Source organism: Salvelinus namaycush, chromosome 25 (genome assembly GCF_016432855.1).
Source record: "Salvelinus namaycush isolate Seneca chromosome 25, SaNama_1.0, whole genome shotgun sequence".
Lineage (NCBI taxonomy): Eukaryota > Metazoa > Chordata > Actinopteri > Salmoniformes > Salmonidae > Salvelinus > Salvelinus namaycush.
Window position 1 is genome coordinate 19,819,498 of NC_052331.1, and position 25,165 is coordinate 19,844,662.

General features: G+C 41.8%; 1 protein-coding gene across 1 annotated transcript in view; it reads right to left on the reverse strand.

The window, feature by feature from the left end:
• The window catches only part of LOC120019831 (contactin-associated protein-like 2), a 58,552-nt gene that overhangs the window by 19,662 nt on the left and 13,725 nt on the right, over window positions 1–25,165 (reverse strand). The window contains exons 5-18 of the mRNA XM_038963245.1: window positions 24,234–24,381; window positions 22,840–23,043; window positions 22,206–22,390; window positions 17,656–17,799; window positions 16,177–16,435; window positions 15,742–15,891; window positions 15,113–15,275; window positions 10,671–10,777; window positions 10,296–10,415; window positions 9,797–9,912; window positions 9,359–9,443; window positions 3,480–3,636; window positions 3,159–3,286; window positions 2,892–3,062 (exon numbers count right to left, since the gene is read on the reverse strand). Of these exons, the coding sequence (XP_038819173.1) occupies window positions 2,892–3,062; window positions 3,159–3,286; window positions 3,480–3,636; window positions 9,359–9,443; window positions 9,797–9,912; window positions 10,296–10,415; window positions 10,671–10,777; window positions 15,113–15,275; window positions 15,742–15,891; window positions 16,177–16,435; window positions 17,656–17,799; window positions 22,206–22,390; window positions 22,840–23,043; window positions 24,234–24,381 (2,137 nt within the window). The remainder of the gene's footprint in view (window positions 1–2,891; window positions 3,063–3,158; window positions 3,287–3,479; window positions 3,637–9,358; window positions 9,444–9,796; window positions 9,913–10,295; window positions 10,416–10,670; window positions 10,778–15,112; window positions 15,276–15,741; window positions 15,892–16,176; window positions 16,436–17,655; window positions 17,800–22,205; window positions 22,391–22,839; window positions 23,044–24,233; window positions 24,382–25,165) is intronic.

The following is a 25,165-nucleotide window of genomic DNA, read 5'->3' on the forward strand; positions in this document are numbered from 1 at the left end:
CCATCTGCCCGGTACAGTTGAAACCCGGATTCATCTGTGAAGAGAACACTTCTCCAACGTACCTGTGGCCAACGAAGGTGAGCATTTGCCCACCGAAGTCAGTTACGACACCGAACTGCAGTCAGGTCAAGACCTTGGTGAGGACGACGAGCATGCAGATGAGCTTCCCTGAGACGGTTTCTGACAGATTCTGCAAGAATTCTTCAGTTGTGCAAGCCCACAGTTTAATCAGCTGTCTGTGTTGCTGGTCTGAGACGATCCCTCAGGTGAAGAAGCCGGATTTGGAGGTCCTGGGCTGGCGTGGTTACATGTGGTCTGCAGTTGTGAGGCTGGTTGGGACATACTGCCAAATTGTCTAAAACGATGTTGGAGGTGGCATATGGTAAAGAAATTAATATTAAAATTATCTGGCAACAGCTCTGGTGGACATTCCTGCAGTCAGCATGCCAATTGCACGAACCTTAAAAACTTGAGACAAACTTGAGACATCTGTTGCATTGTTGTATTTTGTTGTTTGACAAAACTGCAAATTCTAGAGTGGCATTTTATTGTCCACAGCACAAGGTGCACCTATGTAATGACCATGCTGTTTAATCAGCTTCTTGATATGCCACACCTGTTAGGTGGATAGGTTATCTTGGCAAATGAGAATGCTCACTAACAGGGATATAAACACATTTCTGCACAGAATTTGAGAGAAATAAGCTTTTTTGTGCATATGGAACATTTCTGGGATCTTTTATTTAATCTCATGAAACACGGGACCAACACTTTACATGTTGTGTTCATATTTTTGGTCAGTATAAAACGGAACATAATTCATGATGGTTTTTATTTGATTTTAGTTCGTTTTGGAGTCAAAGATAATAGTTTCAGCATAGTTTTAGTTTTTCAAACAGGTTTGTTCATTACAGTATTTGATTTCGGGTTACTACATTGGTTATTATTGATTCGTTTTCGTTTTTAGTTTCAGTTTTTGTTTACTATAATAACCTTGGTCTGCTTACATACATTATTGACTTTTCAATGAATGTGAAGTAAGCTGTCATACAATTTACAGGCCTTGAAATATTGTTGCTGGTATCATGATGATTTGAAACATGAAAGACTGACAATATTGCATTTATAGCTCTGAAAAATGTCAAATTTTCTAGATGTGTTTTTGACAAGTACCTATCAGACCATGACACCTATAAATGCGTAAGGCAGACAAATACTCCAGTAGTGAGATAGATCTCCTCTTCACAGCGGCACAGTTTGCTCATTTCCCCCTCTGTCAATCGTCATTTACTTCATTGAAACACTGCTGACAAGTGTCATCATACCCCCTGTTGGGTCCAATTCCACCGAGACAAACGCCACATACCGACAACCTGTCTGTAATCACTCAACATCCTTTCTGATTGTTTAATCCACATCAATCACAGAGATCCAGGTTACCATCGAGTAATGAGATTTCACAGGGATTGTAATTGAGCGCTTTCCACTAACCAGGGGTCTCATCCTGGACCACCTTTCATTGGGAGAATCATTCTTTGATTTGATTTCCCAACCGACTCAATAGATCTATATTGAAGGGAGCTGTCTGATTACATTTGTTCTCCATTCAGAGCATGTACTGAAGCTGTGGAGATGACATAGGGGAGCCCTGTCAATCATAGATCCACCTGTTCAGAGCAGATGCTCGGCCTGCAGGACTGGCAGAGAACCTCCTGAAGCTCAGAGAAGAATTTTGGAGGGGGGCCAAGTCTCATTAAAACAACTGCCATTGCCAAGCTCTAAAGAGAAATTCTAATGCATAACGGTACTCTAGAGTTTTGAGTGAAAAATTATTTAAAACACAAAAGCTTACAAGGGGCTCAGTAAATCCATTTCTCTTGGCAGACTAATACTGTACCTTGTGAATATTAAAATGGGGGGAAACTATTAAATATGAAATGTTTTTTACAGAATATTTTCTGTCCGTGTCTCTAAAGAAGAGACACTGTTTCTTCAGAGCAACTGAATCACTGTAATAATACTGCTCAAATACTGTCAACTCATTGCACCAAAAGATGGCGTCAGTAAAGCTTGAAGCCTGCCAGAGAAAAAGGGTCAGAAACAATAACAAATGGGGCCTGAGGCGATGGAAGCAGCTCAAAGATATTTCTGACCATTGATCTTTCCCAGCGGAAGGAAACTGCTCCCCCACCAGCTCAAAAATCATGCTTAAATGTCACTGGAAACCAATTTGATCTAACAATACCATTTCCAAACAGGGTTCCCACTGTGCTGGTGAACTTTAAGTTAATACTGACTTCCAGCCATTTCTAAAGCGCTAAAGTTTAATATCTGATGAAAAAATGACAGAAGTATAGCCTGCAATCGATGAGATCAATGGCAGCCTTTATGGAGAGCCCTAGAGGTACTTTGGGAGGGTTGGTCTTCTAACATGTTCTCCGACTCTACAGTACACACACACTGGTGCCCCAAAATTCAATCTACCATCTTGTTACAGTCCCCAAGAGCTGACTGTGGAGATTTACTAAGAACTGAATGTTGTTTTACAGTAGCTCTCATGGAACATGGCACGTGACACTTGCTTAGTGGCTGGTGGTTTGTTTTTTAGTAGGAACAAGAGATTCTTGTTTTGTGGCTGCAAGATAGGCATGATCCTTTTTGACTTAGAGGAAAGACTTAGTGGAAAGTCTAGGTCGATATCTACTGTGAATAAGCCTCACTAACACTGTCCAAACCACTGACTTTATACTGCATCTATACATTATATATTGTAATGGTAGTTTTTTTTGCAGATGTGGAGGTAGAGCTTTGATACTGAACTGCACACACATCCATAATACAGGTCTACAGGTAGTGTATATCGACCTGTTACTGAGTAGTAGTACACTCACCTTTTAGCTCCAGGCGGATGAAGTCAGCATTGCCAAGGTTCTCCAGAAAGACACCATAAGAAGAGGAAGTCTTGAAATAGAAAGAGATGTCAGCACTGGTCTCCCCTTGGAAGGTAGGGAAGTGCAGGTATGATGCAGGCGTGTTGAAGGATGCTGCGTTCCAGTAGTTACCTGGGAAACAGACAGGAAAGAGGAATAATTCACATTGTGTTGCCTGTGTACATTACTGATTGGCATTCTAAGGTGTGGAAATGATAACAAACTCACCATCTCCTTGACAACGCAGTGGACCCACAGTCAACTTAGCCTCTGAGCCAGCACGGTTAGTGTCACCAACTACCACCTGACTCACAGGCAGATGGTCTTTATACACCAGGAGACCAGAGTCCTCTCTCCTAAAAAAATACATCACAAAACTATATGAAATACAGAGGAAAATTTTCACTACAAAAGGCACAACAGTAAGATTGTAGCACAAAGAAAATGTTACAATGTATTACTTGATACATTTCAGGATAACTAGATCTAGCTTACGTTTCCATACTGTAGCATTTCATCTCTAGTGTTGTTCAGAGTGGAGTCACTCACCACCGCGTTTGGTCAGCGTCACAGTTGCAGTAATACTTGGGGTCGGTGCAGTTTCTCTCGATTCCACAGGCACACTTCTGGATTCCTGGTCCTGAACCACCCCAGTAATAATGCCTCTCATTGGCCCTGCCAACCCACCATGTGAATGGGGACCCAGCTGCAAAATAACAGCATGAATCAGCACAGAACATACCAAAACAACAAAATACTCAATACATAAGCATGATGCTACATTATTTGTGTATATCTAAACAAATGACCATAGTCTAAGCTGTTTCATTTACTCTTCTGCTGGTATACAAATAATACAATGCTACCTTTGTTGATGTCAATCTTTCATGGCAAATAGCATTGAAGTTGAGATGGGTCTATTGATGCATATTGTATGAATACGTCAGACGCCATAAAACGGTTATGTACAAGCCTACAGTATGTATAGACCCTCATGTACAGCACAAGCGTTACCAGATGATCCGTTTCCCTCACTCCGTTTGACACTTTACTTTTTATTGATTGAGAGAAGCTCTGTGGTCTATTAATCAGCTATTCACCCTGTTTCACCCGTGCACCAACAGCATCACAGACAGATAGTCTTATTCAGCACTCCAGGTAATAAAAAATGACTCGCTCTAGGGAATGGGAAAATAACTGGTGTGAGGAATCACATCAAGTGGAAATGTCTGTTCTATAGATGGACAAACAAGATCATTTATCAAGGCAAACACTCCCCAGGGCGTTTGTTCTTCTTCAACATCTCCACCATCCTTGTGTTGTGTACTGACTACTGCATCATCTCTAGAAACTTTTAAAAGCACTCTTGTGTTTTGCTGTTTACAATGTGAATTATGCGTTTGAATTATTTTCATATTTTTCCGAATAATCAGACAATGGTCATGTCTGCCATAACAATAAGCAGTGGGAAAAGATAAAAAAATAAAAAACAATGTTTACAGTAATTTTTAAAAGACAAGAAAGTGTTATTTAATTAGAGCCAAACGATTAGGCACTTTCCATCTTGTCATTGTTACTTATCAGCAGCACCTGGCAAAAATTGCCCTCCAGTGAATGACAAATAATAATTGAATGAAAAATAATAATAGGTTTGTAGTACATTATCAAAGGGGACGGTGAAACATTTATGCAGTGTTTACATCAATGGGGAAATAATATTGGAAGGATAATGCGTCTGAGGTTTTTAGCAGCTGGGGTGGTCTGTTCATCACACACGCCTTCCTAGATATCTCCCAAAATTGTTTCAGTAATAGCCAGGGGGACACATAGTGAGGTGGTGAGGCTCCAGGGAAAGAACAAAGGCTGTTACACTGGTTGTTTCCTGCGAGGTACCTATGTTCCACACTGGTCCCCACATGCAGGGGAGAGAGTGGGATATGGAGTGGGATATGAAGAGAGAGAGAGAGAGAGAAAGGGAGGGGGGAAAGAGACAGAGAGACACACACACAGAGAAAGGGGGTTGGATGGAGAGAGGAGGCTGGATAGAGAGAGAGTGGAGGGAGATTGGGGGGAGCAGTGTGGACTAGTGCTGTGTATTCCCTGGATATAAAGTAATCAATAATTCAGGTTATTTATGGTGATGAGAAGGAGACAGGCTGAGGGCCTGGAGGCCAAGCGTCCCCCCGTTGAGTGAGAGGGGAGAGGCACACCAGCAAGGGGATAATGTCAGGTAGAGTAGGCTTCTATTCCTCAATACTGGTTGAATGGGCACCACTGGGGCCAACACAATAAGACTACCAAATGAGGGAGAAATAGTACAGCCAGGCAGTCTTCTGACCAGGAATGTGTGACTCCTCATCTCTTTCAACTCACTGATGCTGCCAAACAACACGCTCCCTTTCACCATGCTAAACAGCTGTCGAGCGGCAAGGTGTACAGAGCTCACCAGAACACGAATGATGTGTGGGTTTTATCTGTCAACATCTCCAGTCAGTCCGACCATTGTCTCAGATCCTAACACATCCAAAGGATTTGATGAAAACTTGTTATGCTGGTCATACAGTTGAAGCCGGAAGTTTGCATACACTTAGGTTGGAGTCATTAAAACTCGTTTTTCAACCACTCCACACATTTCTTGTTAACAAACTATAGTTTTGGCAAGTCGGTTAGGACATCTACTTTGTGCATGACACAAGTTCAACAATTGTTTACAGACAGATTATTTCACTTATAATTCACAGTATCGCAATTCCAGTGGGTCAGAAGTTTACATACACTAAGTTGACTGTGCCTTTAAACAGCTTGGAAAATTCCAGAAAATGACGTCATGCTTTAGAAGCTTCTGATAGGCTAATTGACATAATTTGAGTCAATTGGAGGTGTACCTGTGGATGTATTTCAAGGCCTACCTTCAAACTCAGTGCCTCTTTGCTTGACATCATGGGAAAATCAAAAGAAATCAGCCAAGATCTCAGAAAAAAGATTGTAGACATCCACAAGTCTGGTTCATCCTTGGGAGCAATTTCCAAACGCCTGAAGGTACCACGTTCATCTGAACAAACAATAGTACGCAAGTATAAACACCATGGGACCATGCAGCCGTCATACCGCTCAGGAAGGAGACGCGTTCTGTCTCCTAGAGATGAACGTACTTTGGTGCGAAAAGTGAAAATCAATCCCAGAACAACAGCAAAGGACCTTGTGAAGATGCTGGAGGAAACAGGAACAAAAGTATCTATATCCACAGTAAAACAAGTCCTATATCGACATAACCTGAAAGGCCGCTCAGCAAGGAAGAAGCCACTGCTCCAAAACCGCCATAAAAAAGCCAGATTACGGTTTGCAACTGCACATGGGAACAAAAATCGTACTTTTTGGAGAAATGTCCTTTGATCTGATGAAACAAAAATAGAACTGTTTGGCCATAATGACCATCGTTATGTTTGGAGGAAAAAGGGGGAGGCTTGCAAGCCGAAGAACACCATCCCAACCTTGAAGCACGGGGGTGGCAGCATCATGTTGTGGGTGTGCTTTGCTGCAGGAGGGACTGGTGCACTTCACAAAATAGACGGCATCATGAGGCAGGAAAATCATGTGGATATATTGAAGCAACATCTCAAGACATCAGTCAGGAAGTTAACTTCTTGAGCCTATGGGGGCGCCATTTCGACTTTGTAAAAATGAGTTCCCAAATTAAACTGCCTCGTACTCAATTCTTGCTCGTACAATATGCATATTATTATTACTATTGGATAGAAAACACTCTCTAGTTTCTAAAACCGTTTGAATTACTTCTCTGAGTGAAACAGAACTCATTCTGCAGCACATTTCCTGTCAGGGAGTGAGATTTCAGAAATCGAGGTCCCTGTTCTGAGGTCAGTTTATAAGTCCCCATGTAAGCCATCGGGCTACTACACTGCATACGTCTTCCTCTAGATGTCAGTAAGCGGGGAGAATTTGAATGGAGTGGATTTCGCAATCTGGGACCTTATATAAGACCGTGGAACGGAAGTACCGTCCTTTTCAACGGTGCGCCTGGCGCAAGAAGACATCACAATGGCGTCCTGCAAACGCTTTCGTTTTAGTAGTTCTATATCTCCGGTCATGTTTTTATTCGTTATAGGTGTTAAAGACATCATAAGGTACTTAATTTAAACCGACTTATAGCAGTTTATAGCAGTTTATTGCGATTTTCTGGGATTTCTTTGTCATGCGCTTTCACGAGTTGGACACGTCTCCAGTGGGTGGCTATCGTTAGCTGCTATTTCGACAGGAGAAGAGGACATCTTTCAACCCAAAGACGATTGTTCTGGAGAAAGGACACCTTGCCCAAGATTCTGATGGAAGCTCAGCTAATAGTAAGCAGTCTTTATGCTGTTAATTCGTACTTATGTTGACAAATGTCAAATAATAATTCCGCCATGAATTTCGGTGCGTCTCGCTTTAGCGCACGCTGTATGCTTGAAGTAACGTTAATTTTAAAAATGTAACCCAGCGATTGCATTAAGAACTAATTTGTCTTTCAATTGCTGTCCAACCTGTATTTTTTAGTCAAGTTTTGGAATAGTTACTGATTAGAATAGGTGCCTCTTCAAAGATTTCTCCTGACATTTTCTGGGCAGCTTTGCTACTTTTCTCATTGTATAACCACGATTTGTGCCGCTAAATATGCACATTTTCGAACAAACTCTATATGCATTGTGTAATATGATGTTATAGGACTGTCATCTGAAGAATTCTGAGAAGGTTAGTGAAAAAATTAATATATTTTGGTGGTTTATACGTTATCGCTATTTTTGCCTTGAATCAATGCTGTTGTGATGTTTGCTATTGTGGTAAGCTAATATAACGCTATATTGTGTTTTCGCTGTAAAACACTTAGAAAATCTGAAATATTGGCTGGATTCACAAGATCTGTGTCTTTCATCTGCTGTACGCTGTGTATTTTTAAGAAATGTTTTATGATGAGTAATTAGCTAATTCACGTTGCTCTCTGTAGTTATTCTAGTCGCTTTGGTGAGAGTTGTGATGGTGGCTGCAATGGTAAACTATGATTTATACCTGAAATATGCACATTTTTCTAACAAAACATATGCTATACAATAAATATGTTATCAGACTGTCATCTGATGAAGTTGTTTCTTGGTTAGTGGCTATTTATATCTTTATTTGGTCGAATTTGTGATAGCTACTGATGGAGTAAAAAAATGGTGGAGTAAAAAAGTGGTGTCTTTTGCTAACGTGGTTAGCTAATAGATTTACATATTGTGTCTTCCCTGTAAAACATTTTAAAAATCAGAAATGATGGCTGGATTCACAAGATGTGTATCTTTCATTTGGTGTCTTGGACTTGTGATTTCATGAACATTTTATTATATGATATCCCTGTGGCTTTAGGCTAGGCTATGCTAGTCAGCTTTTTTGATGGGGGGGATCCCGGATCCGGGTTTGGGAGGTGTTAGAGGTTAAAGCTGGGTCGCAAATGGGTCTTCAAAATGGACAATGACCCCAAGCATACTTCCAAAGTTATGTCAAAATGGTTTAAGGACAACAGTCAAGATATTGGATTGGCCATCACAAAGCCCTGACCTCAATCCCATAGAAAATGTCTGGGCAGAACTGGAAAAGCGAGTGCGAGCAAGGAGGCCTACAAACCTGACTCAGTTACACCAGCTCAGGAATTGTGAAAACTGAGTTTAAATGTATTTGGCTAACGTGTATGTAAACTTCTGACTTCAACTGTATATACTTTGAGAGAATGCACAAATGGCAAAACCTCAGGTTCAGAACTCTATGGACCCTCAGGGGGAACGGCTGTCGCTTGATAGCACCAGATGAGATGAAACTGAAACAAGGTAAAAAACGGCAAACAAAACAACACTAGATTGTTGGAAGACACTGAAGAGCCTTTGGGTTTCTGTGGCTGTCATGGAATTTCAGTTGTAATATTTCCTGTAGTTGGCTTGAGGGAATGAAACAGTTCCAGTTGCCACAGATAGTATTCCTCTTTTCCATGAGATGGGAAGAGAGCCACTGGAATAAGCACTTGGGTCTCTTCTATGAGTAATGACAAGGGATGACAACTACTGTGACGCTATCTAATGTACGCCTGCTTGCCTTCTCATCTTGTGAAACACTTGCCAAATAAAATAGATAAGAATTTTCTAGATTTGTCGCCCAAATGCTAATAACCATCTGCTATACAATCTGACAACACTTAAATGAACATTCATCAAAAACAAATACTGGGAAGGGAAAAGAGAAGACGGCATATTCTTGGCATATTATTTCTCCAAATGCATAAATTACAGTGTGTCTTTGTTGGAAATAATAGTATTTCCCTTTAGAAACAGATCCTTTTCTCAGATATACATATGAGCACACAAAAACACATACAAACACCAAAAAACACACAATGTCCTCTTTACCTGGGTTATTGAGCAGTCGAGACATTCGACAGGCGTAGGCTACATGCTGTTCACAGTACTCTGCACTGCTCGTGATGGCTGTCACCTGTCACAGGGAGAGAAAACAGGGTTTGAGCAAAGCAGAATGCATAACATTTAGTAATTGAGGATCGTAGCGGAGCTGAGTGAAAATACACTGAGAGAACATCTTTAATAAACAATGTAGCTAGCTAGTGCCTTCGACAGTAACATAAAAATGCATTTACAATACACATAGGGCTGGTTTCTCTACACAAAGAATAACCATGGAGTTTCTCCATTGAGCATGGTTCTCAGTCCAAAACTAGACTTAATTCGTGTCCGTTAAACCTGCCAATAAAATCCATGTTTCTTTTCCATTGAGCTGGTTCCATCATGAATGGGTGATGATGTCATAGGGTCATAAGGTAGTAAGGTCACCTGCTCTGTGGACATGTTGTAGTTGAGCTGCAGCAAAGCCTTCCTCTCCAAGTCTGAGCCACTCACTGAGGTCTGGGGAGACAGGTTGTTTCTCACTGTAGTCCACACCTTGTCCTCTGCAAAATAGTCAACAACACCATCAAAAACCAGTCAGCGTGACCAATATTTACAGGAGAGGAACGAAATGTAGGTCAGGTATCCCAGTGGTCAAAACTGGTTGCCATGATGTTACTACAACCAGAAGAAGAACAATACTTCATTGATCCATTTTCCTTGCAGTCCACAGAAAATTTAAGTCCTCCGGTTGCTGGCCCGCCTCTCTAACGTCTAGGTTACCTGCCACCCCAAATTACAACCAAACACCAGATTTTGTTGTATTCTGGTTATAATGATGTCATTTCAACCAGATTTGCCTGCTGGGATGGGATAAAATCATTTGATGCCATAAAGGTTAAGTGGATTATCTGTTCGGTAGGTTTGGGAGGTACTGTACTCTTACCAGTCATGTTGCAGTTGACTTTGAAGGGGCCTACGGGACCACTCCCATCAGGGTCGATCCAGTACGTGCCAGATGTTTTACCAAGATGTTTGTATTCCTCACAGGACTGTTCATACACGGCTGGAGAAGAGGAATACACACGCGAGAGAGGAAACCACATGTATTATGGAGCTTACATTACAGCAGAATTACTTATTCATCATTATAAATCCAGGAGTTTCCCCATGTGGTTTTAATGTCAGTGAGGTGAATGTGCAAAAATGTAACTGATGTTTCAGATGGGTCCCTGAGGGTATGAATAATGAGAGATCATAGATGAAGATGTCCATATACCGTATGAAGATGTCTTGATAGGCTGAGGAGGAGGATACTTACATGTATGGCATGTAGCCCCAGTGTAGCCTGTCCCATTGCAGGAACACCTGAAACTGTCCCAGGTTTGAGTGCATCGGCCTCCATGTTCACAGTGGTTAGGTACACATCTGTGGGGGGGGGGGGGGGGGGGGGGTAGATCACATGATGAAGTAGCAGAAGTGACCGATAATTGAACTACTTTGACCTTTGTGAAACTACAGATGTAGGATCATAATTTGAGCCAGTCTGCTACAGCAGGGAAATAATCCTGCAGCAACAGGAAATGTGAATTATTATGTGGATTATAATTAATGAATGATTTCTTAGGGGTTGATACATTTTTCGTAAGGGAAAATTAAGTATGAAATTTCAAAGTAGAAATGACAAACATCAGAAGCCTTTTTAAACCTCAAATACGTTACACGTTCTCCTGCAACGGAGTGATCAAATTAAGATCCTACATCTGTACAGATGGGACAGAAAAGGATAGATCGTAGGGATAATAACTTTCCTAGTGTGCATCCTGCAAATATCATCTACCCTCAAAAACTAATTAATTTGAGGCTGCATACATTTGGTACTTCTTCAAATCATATTCACATGACGAAGAAGTGCCGTCTAATTGAAATACGCTGACCTTAGTGAGACAACGGGGGTTAAATATCACTGTGGTGTCTCTGTGTCGTGACAGTAATCAGCCAACCCGCAGAGCTGTGAGGAGGTTTGTGACCTTTTTTTCCATGTACAGTACCAGTCAAAAGTTTGGACACACCTACTTATTCAAGGGTTTTTCTTTATTTTGACTTTTTTCTACATTGTAGAATAATAGTGAAGACATCAAAACTATGAAATAACACATATGGAATCACGTAGTAACCAAAAAATCTAAATATTTTTTATATTCTAGATTCTTCACTCTGCGGTCCAACTCATCCCAAACAATCTCAACTGGGTTGAGGTCGGGTGATTGTGGAGGCCAGGTGTAATGAGTACGATGGGAGACAGAGTGCTGGTTTCAAGCGCAGGGTGCAGCAGGTGTTTATTAGTAAAGGACCACAGGAGGAGGCAGGTAGCTGGGTCCAGGGGCAGGCAGAAGGTCATACACAGGAGGAGGCAGGTAGCTGGGTCCAGGGGCAGGCAGAAGGTCATACACAGGAGGAGGCAGGTAGCTGGGTCCAGGGGCAGGCAGAAGGTCATACACAGGAGGAGGCAGGTAGCTGGGTCCAGGGGCAGGCAGAAGGTCATACACAGGAGGAGGCAGGTAGCTGGGTCCAGGGGCAGGCAGAAGGTCATACACAGGGACTCCAAAAAAGTGACAGTACAGGTAGGGAAAAGACTAATATCGTAGTCCGGGAGATCAGTCAAGAGGTTGATGACAGGAAATGTGATAGGCAAAAGTACAGGCAGGGAATAGGCAAAAAGGCTTCGTTAGTGAGGATGGCCAAAAACTACGATACACGTGAGGACTGATACGGAATTAAACAGAGCTCCGAATAGAACACGTACAAAAACAAACAATACCTCACAATGATGGGGTGCAATGAACTGAACTAAATACTGTATGTACATGACATACAGGTGTGTGAACAGGTGATCAGAATTCAGGTGATTGGGATCTGGAGAGTGAGCTGCGTTCAGGGGATCTATGTGTTTGAAAGTGTGAGCTGGAAAGTGGGCTGGAAAGTGAGCTGCGTTCAGGGGATCTATGTGTTTGAGAGTGTGAGTTGGAAGCAGACGTTACACCAGGTCATCTGATGCATCATTCCATCACTTTCATTCCTGGTCAAATAGCCCTTACACAGCTTGGAGGTCTGTTGGGTCATTGTCCTGTTGAAAAACAAATATTAGTCCCACTGAGCGCAAACCAGATGGGATGGCGTATCGCTGCAGAATGATGTGGTAGCCATGCTGGTTAAATGTGCCTTGAATTCTAAATAAATCACAGACAGCGTCACCAGCAAAGCACCCCCACACCTCCTCCTCCATGCTTCATGGTGGGAACCACACATGCAGAGATCCTCCGTTCACCTACTCTGCATCTCAAAAAAGCACGGCGAATGGAACAAAATAATCTCAAATTGGACAGATTTCCACCGGTCTAATGTCCATTGCTCATGTTTCTTGGCCCAAGCAAGTCTCTTCTTATTATTGGTGTCCTTTAGTAGTGTTTTCTTTCACAGAAATTCGACCCTGAAGGCCTGATTCACAAAGTCTCCTCTGAACAGTTCATGTTGAGATCTGTTACTGTCTGTTACTTGAACTCTGTGAAGCATTTATTTGGGCTGAAATCTGAGGTGCTGTTAACTCTAATGAACTTATCCTCTGCAGCAGAGGTAACTCTGGGTCTTCCTTTCCTGTGGTGGTCCTCATGAGAGCCAGTTTCATCATAGCGCTTGATGGTTTTTTGCAACGGCACTTCAAGAAACTTCAAAAATTCTTGAAATGTTCCGTATTGTCTGACCTTCATGTCTTAAATTAATGATGAACTGTCATTTCTCTTTGCTTATTTGAGCTGTTCTTGCCATAATATGGACTTGGTCTTTGACCAAATAGAGCTATCATCTGTATACCACCCCATACCTTGTCACAACACAACTGATAGGTACAAACGCATTAAGAAGGAAAGCAATTCCACAAATTAACAAGGCACACCTGTTAATTTAAATTCATTCCAGGTGACTACCTCATGAAGCTGGCTGAATACCAAGAATGTGCAAAGCTGTCACCAAGGCAAAGGGTGGCTACTTTGAAGAATCTCAAATATAAAGTGTATTTTCATTTGTTTAACACCTTTTTGGTTACTACATGATTCCATATGTGTTATTTCATAGTTTTGATTTCTACAATGTAGAAAATAGTACAACATAAAGAAAAACCCTGGAATGAGTAGGTGTGTCCAAACCTTTGACTGGTACTGTATGTTTGATACCACAGTGTGGTGAATGGTAGGATCTATCACTTTATCACTGTACTAGTTCATTTCCAGTGCGGGGACCCCTACACCTATGTGTCTCCCCAGATCCCCAGATGCCCAGCGTTAAAAGCATTAAACCTGCTGGTGTGATCAAAGGGCTGTAGTAACATGAAGTTCCAATTGAAGGTAGGTGAATTCGCCCCGGTAGCATTGTTTAGACTGAGGATATCATCACCACAATTCTGTAAATATGCACAGGCCAGAGATGTTGGAAACATGACTATTTAATGCGAGAGAAAATCTGGTGTATCGGATTAGCGTTACCATAATACATAAGCCAAATGAACCACACATCAAGAGTATTCAACCATAAATGGATCTATCATACATACATACTACACAAATCTCCCTAGAATAATAATCAAGTTTGATTTGACTTCTGATGGTAAAGCTGAGATCCGCATTAGGCGAAACAGCGTCACAGGCTCTTTTATTATTGTTTTGTTTTTGTTTTTGAAAAGGAGGATATGAGCATTGAGCAACGTAATATATATATATATATTTTTTTCACACTCTGCTGTTCTATTGCATGTGCAGTGATGTGCAATGATTGTCTCAAACAGTGTTTGTTGTTTGAAGTAATGTCTTTGTAATATCACAAACAGACGTGGCAGTTTCACCGCAACGGATTCCAACTTTAAGATGAAAACAAATCCGCATGACTGTCTTTAACTTTTCTGAAAATGTCTTACTCTGACATTTCAAACGGTGTCGTTAACAATTCCGGAACATAAGGTTGGATTAATGGGATCTACAGTTTGACTCCTAATCACTACCGGAGAATAAGAAATAATAAGAGATAAGATTCCATTTATGAACCAGAACCATGTGTTGGAGTGAACCCACATACTGTGAGAATGAATTTAATTAGTTTATCCGGATAAGAATGTTAGCGCATATCCATATTTTGAGTAACCTTTCGGTGAAATTGCATTTCCATATCTCAGGAGGAGCAGTGCTTTTCCACTTCATGGTTTTAATGAGCTTAGCTTAGGGGATGTGCGCCTGTGTGGCTGTGTGCTTGTGTACGCGTGCATTTACCAGCAGGAACACAAAGATTGCACACTAAGACATCCTATACCAAAGCCTTGTGTGATCCGCTGATCCCCGCCTCTCGCTGTGTCCCTGTGTGAGACCTAAGGGGTCGAAACGTATCAATAAAATCACCTGGGAGCATGAACAGCAGTGTGTGGCGTTTTCCTTTTCATTTTCTCTGTGTGAGACGCCTGCTTGGTCTTCATACTTATACCCGATACTCACCTCTCACTGAGAGACAAAGCCTCTCGGTCCACACGATGGTGCAGTTGGTGGGACCCGTGCTGCCTTTGTGAATAGACAGTGCGACGCATGCCCAAGAAGCAGGTAGCCCCTCAGGTAAGGTTATAGCACGCGTTTATACTTTTACTTTCATGATCAACAGCAAAGAAAAAAGTCTGGTTTGAATAAGTCAGCTAAGCAAGGGAATGGTATAAATGGTATAGAATATTACCGGTCTATGATGGCACACATATCCAGGCTGACATTCTCAAAGGTTCCCATGTTGCCTTGCTCTACAGCCACCAGGTCAGCGAGCTGGTCGTCCACGTGGATCAGCTGCATACAGCCCTGGAAGGAGCGCTGGGCAGGGGGCGTGTTGGTACGCAGGAAGTAGCCTACAGGAAAAAGGTACAAGAGTTTTTCATATGGTCAAGACTGCGCTTTCTGTTTGAAAAGTAAAGTTTCAAGACACAGTTCAGGTATTAAGCAACATTAATTATATGAGCATTGTGTTTTGGTTTACAACATTATGGAGCTTTCATTCAATATTTAATACACCCTCTTAAAGGCAACTACAGTACTTCAAAGGCAATCAAAACACAAAGACAACAAAAAGGCAACCAATCAAAAGTAACAAAAAGAGGATTTAATGACAAAGCCTGCCATCAAACACAAAAAACTCCATGTGCAATCAACAAATCACAATACTGTTTGTCAGACTGAATTAAGGAAAATGTAATAATGAATAAGTATGTGCCAAAGCCCATAACAAGGGCTTATACATTATAGAACAGAGCCATATATCGGTACAGAGATACATGTACTGTATATGGCTCTGTTATAAGCCATCTCTGTAAGTACCTCCAAAGTAGTATTGTCCCCCTGTTCTGATCTGAATGGGAATGACCGTTCTGACAGTGGACGCCTCGTCACCATCAATGGTCAGCATGGCGTAGTTCTCCAGAGCATGGAGGTAGACATTGTGCCACTGGCCGTCGTTGAGCCCCGAACCTGAACAGAGACCACAGACAGAACAATATGGCTTTATGAATCAGTCAAGGTGGGTGATGAGCAGACAACTGCAATTACTGAAACATCAGAAAAACAACTAGAAATTCTGAGAAAGACTGAGAACACAGGGCCTAACAGACAGAGCTTCAGCTACGGAAGACCCTCATGGGGAGGGCCTCCCCAAATTGATAGAGAGAATGAATTAATGAAGGGAGGGTCTTTGGGCAAAATAAACACGTCTACTTTAGTGCATTAGCCAGCATGGCCGTACTAACTAGACCATACCTGAGGAGATGTCTATACGTGTGTTTTTCTTCTGGGCGACGTTGATGTAGACGGTGACTTTTCCCTCGGTGAGGCCCACCTCCACCACGCCATCAGCCAGGGCCGTGTAGAAGAGCAGGCCGCTGGGGTTCCACGTCCGGAAGGACAGGCTGACCGACAGGGTGTCACTGTCCTGCAGCCCCGGGAGACGCAGGAAGCTGGTGGCGTTGAAGAACACGGGGAAGGAGTGCGTCTCGCTGCAGGAGAACGTCAGGTTCCTCTGTAAGGGGGATAGAAAGTATGACAGCAAACACTTATACAAGTTAAGGCAGCTTTCCCTCTTGATTTCAACTCAAGACATTAGCACAACCATATAAATATAGTTAGCATCAGTGGAGGCTGGTGGGAGGAGCTATAGGAGGACAGGCTCATTGTAATGAGCCATTTATTCCATTCCAGCCATTACAATGAGCCCATCCTCCTATAACTCTTTCCAGCAGCCTCCTCTGGTTAGCATATATTTTGCATAAGAGATACATCAGAAAACCTAAAGTGCTTTTTAGATGTAAATGTTGGGGTTTAATGCATTGGAAAATGCAAGTGCCTGCATTATTTCCAACACAGAAAAACACTCATCATACAGCACTTGACTAAAACCGTTTTCGTCTGCTCTCCTCATCAAAGCTGATCTTTCTCTCTCCACTTGTGCTGAAAGCAAAGCATGCAATCCAACACCAAGAAACTTTGTGGATATCCCACAGTTTGGTAAACCCATTTGCTCACAGAAAAAAAAGGGCTAAGAGGCACATAAGAAGTGAAATCAATAACAATGGTTAGATCCATACTTTTGTGCAGTAATGGCTCACACACCATCACACACCATTGACAACAGAGCAGTAATTGCTTTAAACCCTATGCTGAGGGCTTCTGAAGCTTGACACATGTATTGGGTGCAATCCCATTGCATGGAATACTCTTTTATTCAGCATACGACTTCGAAGAAATGTATTTGTTTTCCGACATCACCACAAGGTAAGAGTTTCTTCACTTCTGCACTCATAGAAAAAATGGTTCGGCTGTCCCCATAGGATAACCCTTTTTGGTTTCAAGTAGAACCCCTTTGGGTTCCATGTAGAACCTTCTCTGGAAAGGGTTCTTCATGGAACACAAAAGAGTTCTACCTGGAACCAAAAATGGTTCTTCAAAGGGGTCTCCTATGGGGACTGCCAAAGAACCATTTTAGGTTCTAGAGATCACCTTTTTTTCTAGGAGTGTGATTTATAGATGCACTAAAGCCTGTTTTATTAGCGCCTCAGTGAAAAAGGCAAATTATATTGAATTGTACTGAAGTGAGGTGTTGCGTCACTGGCCTTTCCAAATAGGTAATCACAAATACATGGCTGTTCCTACCGTTTATGTTTTCAAGGTATACTAGTGAATCACAAACCAAGTAGTAAAGATGACACTCAGGTATACAAAAAATGACAGAAATGTTCTTACAAAACTTGAAGTATCAATTTTCTTTCTCTTGACCAGGTTGGTAATGTTATCACCGTTGTAGGTGATGCCCTCCATGCAACCAACAAAGTTCTCCCTGCCTCCCGAGCTGGGCTTGGCAGAGACAGGCATGCCTCCAAAGCTGATCTGGAGGACACAGAAGGAGAAGAGGAAATGGGGTCAAGTTTTAGTTGAAGAGGCTCGGCAGCAGGAGCCACATCTCAGAGCCATTTGTCGCTTTGAATCAAATCAATACAGCAGCATATATCCCTTCAGGGAATATATTGGTTTTCGCTTGTGCCTGATTACATTAATCTCCACTTTATAATGAGTGTATGGTGTTGTGTTTTTTCCCTCTCCTTCCTTGCGGAGGCAAAGTAATTTCCTTCAGTATCGCACACGGATAATTACACAGACAAACCTAAAAGTTAAGTTCTGTAATCACAGGGGAGCCGCAGTACAGAGGGCTTGCTCTGACTTGGCATCCGTGAACTAACACATCTTCACACAGACTTCCGAGTAACATGACTCACAGGAACTCTCATAGAGATAGGGCGGGATGTGAGGAAATGAACCAGGACAATATACAATACATACAGTGAGGGAAAAAAGTATTTGATCCCCTGCTGATTTTGTACGTTTGCCCACTGACAAAGAAATGATCAGTCTATAATTTTAATGGTAGGTTCATTTGAACAGTGAGAGACAGAATAACAACAAAAAAATTGTTGTTAATCAAAAATGTTATAAATTGATTTGCATTTTAATGAGGGAAATAAGTATTTGACCCCCTCTCAATCAGAAATATTTCTGGCTCCCAGGTATCTTTTATACAGGTAACAAGCTGAGATTAGGAGAACACTCTTAAAGGGAGTGCTCATAATCTCAGTTTGTTACCTGTATAAAAGACACCTGTCCACAGAAGCAATCAATCAATCAGATTCCAAACTCTCCACCACGGCCAAGACCAAAGAGCTCTCCAAGGATGTCAGGGACAAGATTGTAGACCTACACAAGGATGGAATGGGTTACAAGACCATCGCCAAGCAGTTTGGTGAGAAGGTGACAACAGTTGGTGCGATTATTCGCAAATGGAATAAACACGAAAGAACTGTCAATCTCCCTCTGCCTGGGGCTCCATGCAAGATCTCACCTCGTGGAGTTGCAATGATTATGAGAATGGTGAGGAATCAGCCCAGAACTACACGGGAGGATCTTGTCAATGATCTCAAGGCAGCTGGGACCATAGTCACCAAGAAAACAATTGGTAACACACTACGCCGTGAAGGACTGAAATCCTGCAGCGCCCGCAAGGTCCCCCTACTCAAGAAAGCACATATACATGCCCGTCTGAAGTTTGCCAATGAACATCTGAATGATTCAGAGGACAACTGGGTGAAAGTGTTGTGGTCAGATGAGACCAAAATGGAGCTCTTTGGCATCAACTCAACTCGCCATGTTTGGAGGAGGAGGAGGAATGCTGCCTATGACCCCAAGAACACCATCCCCACCGTCAAACATGGAGGTGGAAACATGCTTTGGGGGTGTTTTTCTGCTAAGGGGACAGGACAACTTCACCGCATCAAAGGGACGATGGACGGGGCCATGTACCGTCAAATCTTGGGTGAGAACCTCCTTCCCTCAGCCAGGGCATTGAAAATGGGTCGTGAATGGGTATTCCAGCATGACAATGACCCAAAACACAAGGCAACAAAGGAGTGGCTCAAGAAGAAGCACATTAAGGTCCTGGAGTGGCCTAGCCAGTCTCCAGACCTTAATCCCATAGAAAATCTGTGGAGGGAGCTGAATGTTCGAGTTGCCAAACGTCAGCCTCGAAACCTTAATGACTTGGAGAAGTTCTGCAAAGAAGAGTGGGACAAAATCCCTCCTGAGATGTGTGCAAACCTGGTGGTCAACTACAAGAAATGTCTGACCTCTGTGATTGCCAACAAGGGTTTTGCCACCAAGTACTAAGTCATGTTTTACAGAGGGGTCAAATACTTATTTCCCTCATTAAAATGCAAATCAATTTATAACATTTTTGACATGCGTTTTTCTGGATATTGTTGTTGTTATTCTGTCTCTCACTGTTCAAATAAACCTACCATTAAAATTATAGACTGATCATTTCTTTGTCAGTGGGCAAACGTACAAAATCAGCAGGGGATCAAATACTTTTTTCCCTCACTGTATGTAGGGATGAAGAGAATAAGCAATATACAGTGTGGTCCGAAATTATTGATGCCCTTTACGAAGTTTAGCAAAAACAACTGTAAAAAATAATTCAAACACTGAGCTATAGTTTATGCCAAAGAAATTGTGAAAATATATTATTTTATACAAATACAATTTCTCAGAGAAAAATATTTTGTTTAACAAGTAATACTTTTTTCCCTCCAAAAGGTGGGGATCAAAATGATTGACAACTCTGTTTTTAATAACTTTCAAAACCGCACCTTACGAGGATAATGGCATTGAGCCGTTTTCTAAAATGTTTAATGAGTTGGAAAACACATTGGGAGGGATCTTAGATCATTACGGAGACTGAGATGGCCATTGCAAAATGTTGATTTTGTGGCCAATTAACCACTTCTTTGTGGTTTTTGATGTGTGCTTGGGGCTCTTGTTTGCTGGAAGATCTACTTGTGGCCAAGTTTCAGCCTGGCAGAGGAACCCAGGTTTTTGGCCTAAGAGCTCTATTTTCATGACATCAGACCAAAGCACCAGTTCCAATCTATGCCAATACCGTTTAGCAAACTCCAGCCGTTTACATTTGTTGGATGACAAGAAAGTAGATTTCTTTAGCCATGCACACCAGTGGTGGGTTTGGTGTCGAAATTAGAATACATGAGCAGAAAAGAATCCCATATCTACTGTAAAATATGGTGGTGGATCTTTGATGTTACGGGTCTATTTTGCTTCCATCCACCACCCCCCTCTTTGGAGGACAAAAATAACTTGGTTTTTACAGCTTTTTCTTTTTTGTTACATGTACACTACCATTCAAAAGTTTGGGGGCACTTAGAAATGTCCTTGTTTTTGAAAGAAAAGCACCTTTTTTGTCCATTAAAATAACCTCAAATTGATCAGAAATAAAGCGTAGACATTGTTAATGTTGTTAATGACTATTGTAGCTGGAAACGGCTGATTTTTAAATGGAATATCTACTTAAGCGTACAGAGGCCCATTATCAGCAACCATCACTCCTGTGTTCCAATGGCATGTTGTGTTAGCTAATCCAAATCAGCACAACAGTTTTCAGCTGTGCTAACATAATTGCAAAAGGGTTTTCTAATGATCAATTAGCAGTGTAAAATTATAAACTTGGATTAGCTAACACAACGTGCCATTGGAACACAGGAGTGATGGTTGCTGATAATGGGCCTCTGTACACCGATGTATATATTCCATAAAAGAATCAGCCGTTCCCAGCTACAATAGTCATTTACAACAGTAACAATGCCTACGCTGTATTTCTGATCAATTTGATGTTATTTTAATGGACAAAAAAATTGCTTTTCTTTCAAAAACAAGGACATTTCTAAGTGACCCCAAACTTTTGAACGGTAGTGTACATTCGACACACATTGCACTTTTTTTTACACAGTAGTTACATAGCAAAAATATATGTATTTGATATATATTACATCTGGATAGATAGTACTTAATCACATCCGGTATACATTACGTAAAGTGTTTTCAGTTGTAACTATTATCCTGGGGCCCTTGTTAAGGTCAACAGCATCATGGTCTTTACCCAGTACCAGGACATTTAAGCCAAAAACCTGGTTGCCTCTGACAGGAGGCTGAAACTTGGCCTCAAATGGATCTTAAAGCAATGCAATAGCCCTAAGCACACATCAATATCCACAAAGAAATTGTAAATTGGCCATAAAATGGTCTAATATCCCTCCCAATGTGAATGGTCTAATATAGGAATGGTCTAATATCCCTCCCAATGTGTTCTCCAACTCATAAAACATTTTAGAAAAAGGCTCAATGCCATTATCCTCGCATGGTGAAGTATTGAAAGGTATTGAAAACAGGGATGTTTTCGTTAAACAAAATCCCTTCTCTGAGCAGTTGTATTAGTATAAAATAATATACATTTTCAGAGCATACAATATAGCTCAGTATTTGAAGTATTTATTTTATAGTCATTTTTGCATCTTTATCAATGGTGTCAATAATTTCGACCCCACTGTATACAATACAACTATATAATATAGGGAGGGATGCGAAGAGAGGAACATAGACAACACATACAACTTTATACGAAGGGATTAAGAAATGAACTAAGACAATATATACAGTACAATACAACTATATATAAACCAGGGTTGGGGTCAATTCCATTGCAATTCCAGTCAATTCAGAAAGTATACCAAATTCCAATTCCAGATTTTTCCTCATTGAAAAACATTGAAGAGAATTGGAATTTCAGTTTACTTCCTGATTTGACTGGAATTTAAATTGAAATGACCACAACCCTGATAGGGAGGGATGCGAGGGGAGGAATCACTAAGACAATATCCAACATAACTGTAGCCTACCTCATAGTCCAGGTCAAGATGATCAAATTCCCCGTTGGTGCGGAAGTGCTGTGTGTGGCGATCCAGGGTAAAGTTGACATTCCGTCGGTAACGCTCGATAATTACGGAGTGCCAGTGGTCATCATCCAATAAACTTCCGCTTGTCACAGAGGTGTGTCCGAGGATGGAGCCGTACTGATTGCTGCCTGAAGTTTACAAGACATAAACAGATCGACTTTATTAAGAAAATGCTTAAGGGGAAAATGTTCCTATAAACAACAGGCTGACATAGTGAGATAAAAATAGTACAAATTCTAATTTGTGAAGGCTACTGTGATGAATAATTATCTTGTTGACAACAACCAATATTCAAATCCATCAAAAATAAATAGATGTATAATGCATAATGCATAAGGGCCAGTCATATTAGGAAATATAAAGGAATTCTATCAAGATTCATCAACTGACCTAAGTAGCTACCATAAGAAGCTAAATTATCAGCGATTATAGTACACTAGGAGTGCGTCCCGAAAAGCACCCTGTTCCTTATATTGTGCACTACATTTGGTCAAAAGTAGAGGACTAAATATGGAATAGGGTGCCATTTTGGATGCACACAGGTATCCCATAGACAGGATTGGAAATGGTCCATTACCGAGGTTGATCATGAGCAGTAGTTTGGATCTCTTCAGCTCCAAACTGATATAGTCTCCTTGCTGTCCTTCTCCGTGCAGGAGCACACCGTTACTGGCTGTGGTCTTAAACTTCAGGGAGATGACGTCCTTCAAAATCTTCATCTTCTTCATCTTGAAGCGGTAGGAGATCACACCCTGGCCTTCGAAGTTGATCACATCCGCCCCTGAGGTCACCGAATGGTGATAAAGGATACAGAGCTTAATATCCCCTCAATTACCTCTACTGTCCTATGTCAAGGATTTTCACAGGATGTGTTAGAGGGGTGTATAGAAGAAAAAACAAGTCCTTTAGAGATCACCTACTGCAATCACAAGCAATGTAAAAAAGTGAGGCAGCTTATACGTATTTCTCTTTTTATAATTGAAGGAACAGAACAACTGAGGGAGAAATGACTCAAATGCTCTAAGACATATAACCCTGGCTGCAAAGACTATTCTGTCTGTTGAGATGTGCCAGCTTACGTGCCTAGACAGCAGCATGGCGGCATTGTGATATCACCCTGCGGCAACTCTCTCCTTTCAAAGGTGCTTTCATCTTTTTCCCCTGATTTAACCGGTCAGGGGGCTCAGAACACTGACAGTCCTGTAAGCCAGCCCCATCGGTGAGGTGGCAGGAGAGGGCCCTGCTCGGTTACATCTATTTGCTGTTCAATCTTAGGGTTGGGTGATGGAGTATATGCAGTAAGTAAGGACAAGTGCCACAGGGAACTGGACTGGTCAAGGACTAGGGCAAACAAGTTTCTCACGGTCAGTTTTTCCTGTCTATCAGATTCAACAGTGTGTAATACAGCATAGGATGGATACAGCAAAGGGTTGTGTGGCTGGAGACATTTTAAAGCGTGGCATGTGCAAGCTTTGAAGGAGGGAATTGATCAGTCAAGCTTGTTTTTCTGTGGTACATGGTAACAACAGAAACCAGCCAAGGTAAACTACTGTTCTCTATCTCCTACTCTATCAAAAACCTGTAGCTGTGAATTTGGCTGTTGGCATGGAGAGCAGTAATCTAATTATTTCAACTCAATTAATGTATTTTACTGAGCATATTAATACGCTCCCCTGACAAATATGACATATGATACCAAGATAATTAAACCTTCAGTCTTACATATTAATTAAGCCCATTTTGGCCAACACCTGATTATTCTAATATTTTCTTCATACAGAAATGATCCGAACTGCACGCAATAAAGTCACTTTTCAAAGAGATTCCTTGTTCCATGCTCCTTGTTCAGAGATTCCTTGTTCCATGTTCCTTGTTCAGAGATTCCATGTTCCATTTCTCTGGTTAATAAAGGATTGCAATAAACTAATACAGTAGCATGAGATTGTGCATGGATGTTTGCTATTCACTCACAGTAAGAACAGCCATAGACCTCCACTCGCAGGCCGATCCTCCCCTCTTCGCTCCACTCCAGTGGGATGATGCGCACGTAGCGCGTTATGATTGCATGCTGCAGATCATGGCGGACCACACTCTCACTGTTGGAGTTGCCAGAAAATGCCTGGGCAAGCAAACAAAAACAGGATATTTAGGTTCCATATCCTGAAGCCTAACTTTTCATTTTTTAATGAGTAGGTACACTACATGGCCAAAAGTATGTGGACTTGCTTCAATTCAGCTACAAGAGCATTAGTGAGGTTGCGGACTGATGTTGGGCGATTAGGCCTGGCTTGCACTCTGCGTTCCAATTCATCCCAAAGGTGTTTGATGGGGTTGAGATCAGGGCTCTGTGCAGGCCAGTCAAGTTCTTCCACACCGATCTCGACAAACCATTTCTGTATGGACCTTGCTTTGTGCACGGGGGCATTGTCATGCTGAAACAGAAAAGGGCCTTACCCAAACTGTTGCCACAAAGTTGGACGCACAGAATTGTCCAGAATGTCATTGTACGCTATAGATTTAGGGAGGGGGGCCTAGCCCGAACCATGAAAAACAGACCCAGACTATTATTCCTCCGCCACCAAACCTTACGGTTGGCACTATGCATTGGGGCAGTTAGCTTTCTCCTAGCATCCACCAAACCCAGATTTGTGCTTTGGACTGCCAGATGGTGAAGCGTGATTCATCACTCCAGAGGACACGTTTCCACTCCTCCAGAGTTCAATGGTAGTGGGCTTTACACCACTCCAGCCGGAGCTTGGCATTGCGCATGGTGGTCTTAGGCTGTTCGGCCATGGAAACCCATTTCATGAAGCTCCCGATGAACAGTTCTTGCGCTGACGTTACTTCCAGAGGCAGTTTGGAACTCAGTAGTGAGTGTTGCAACCGAGGACAGCCGATTTTTA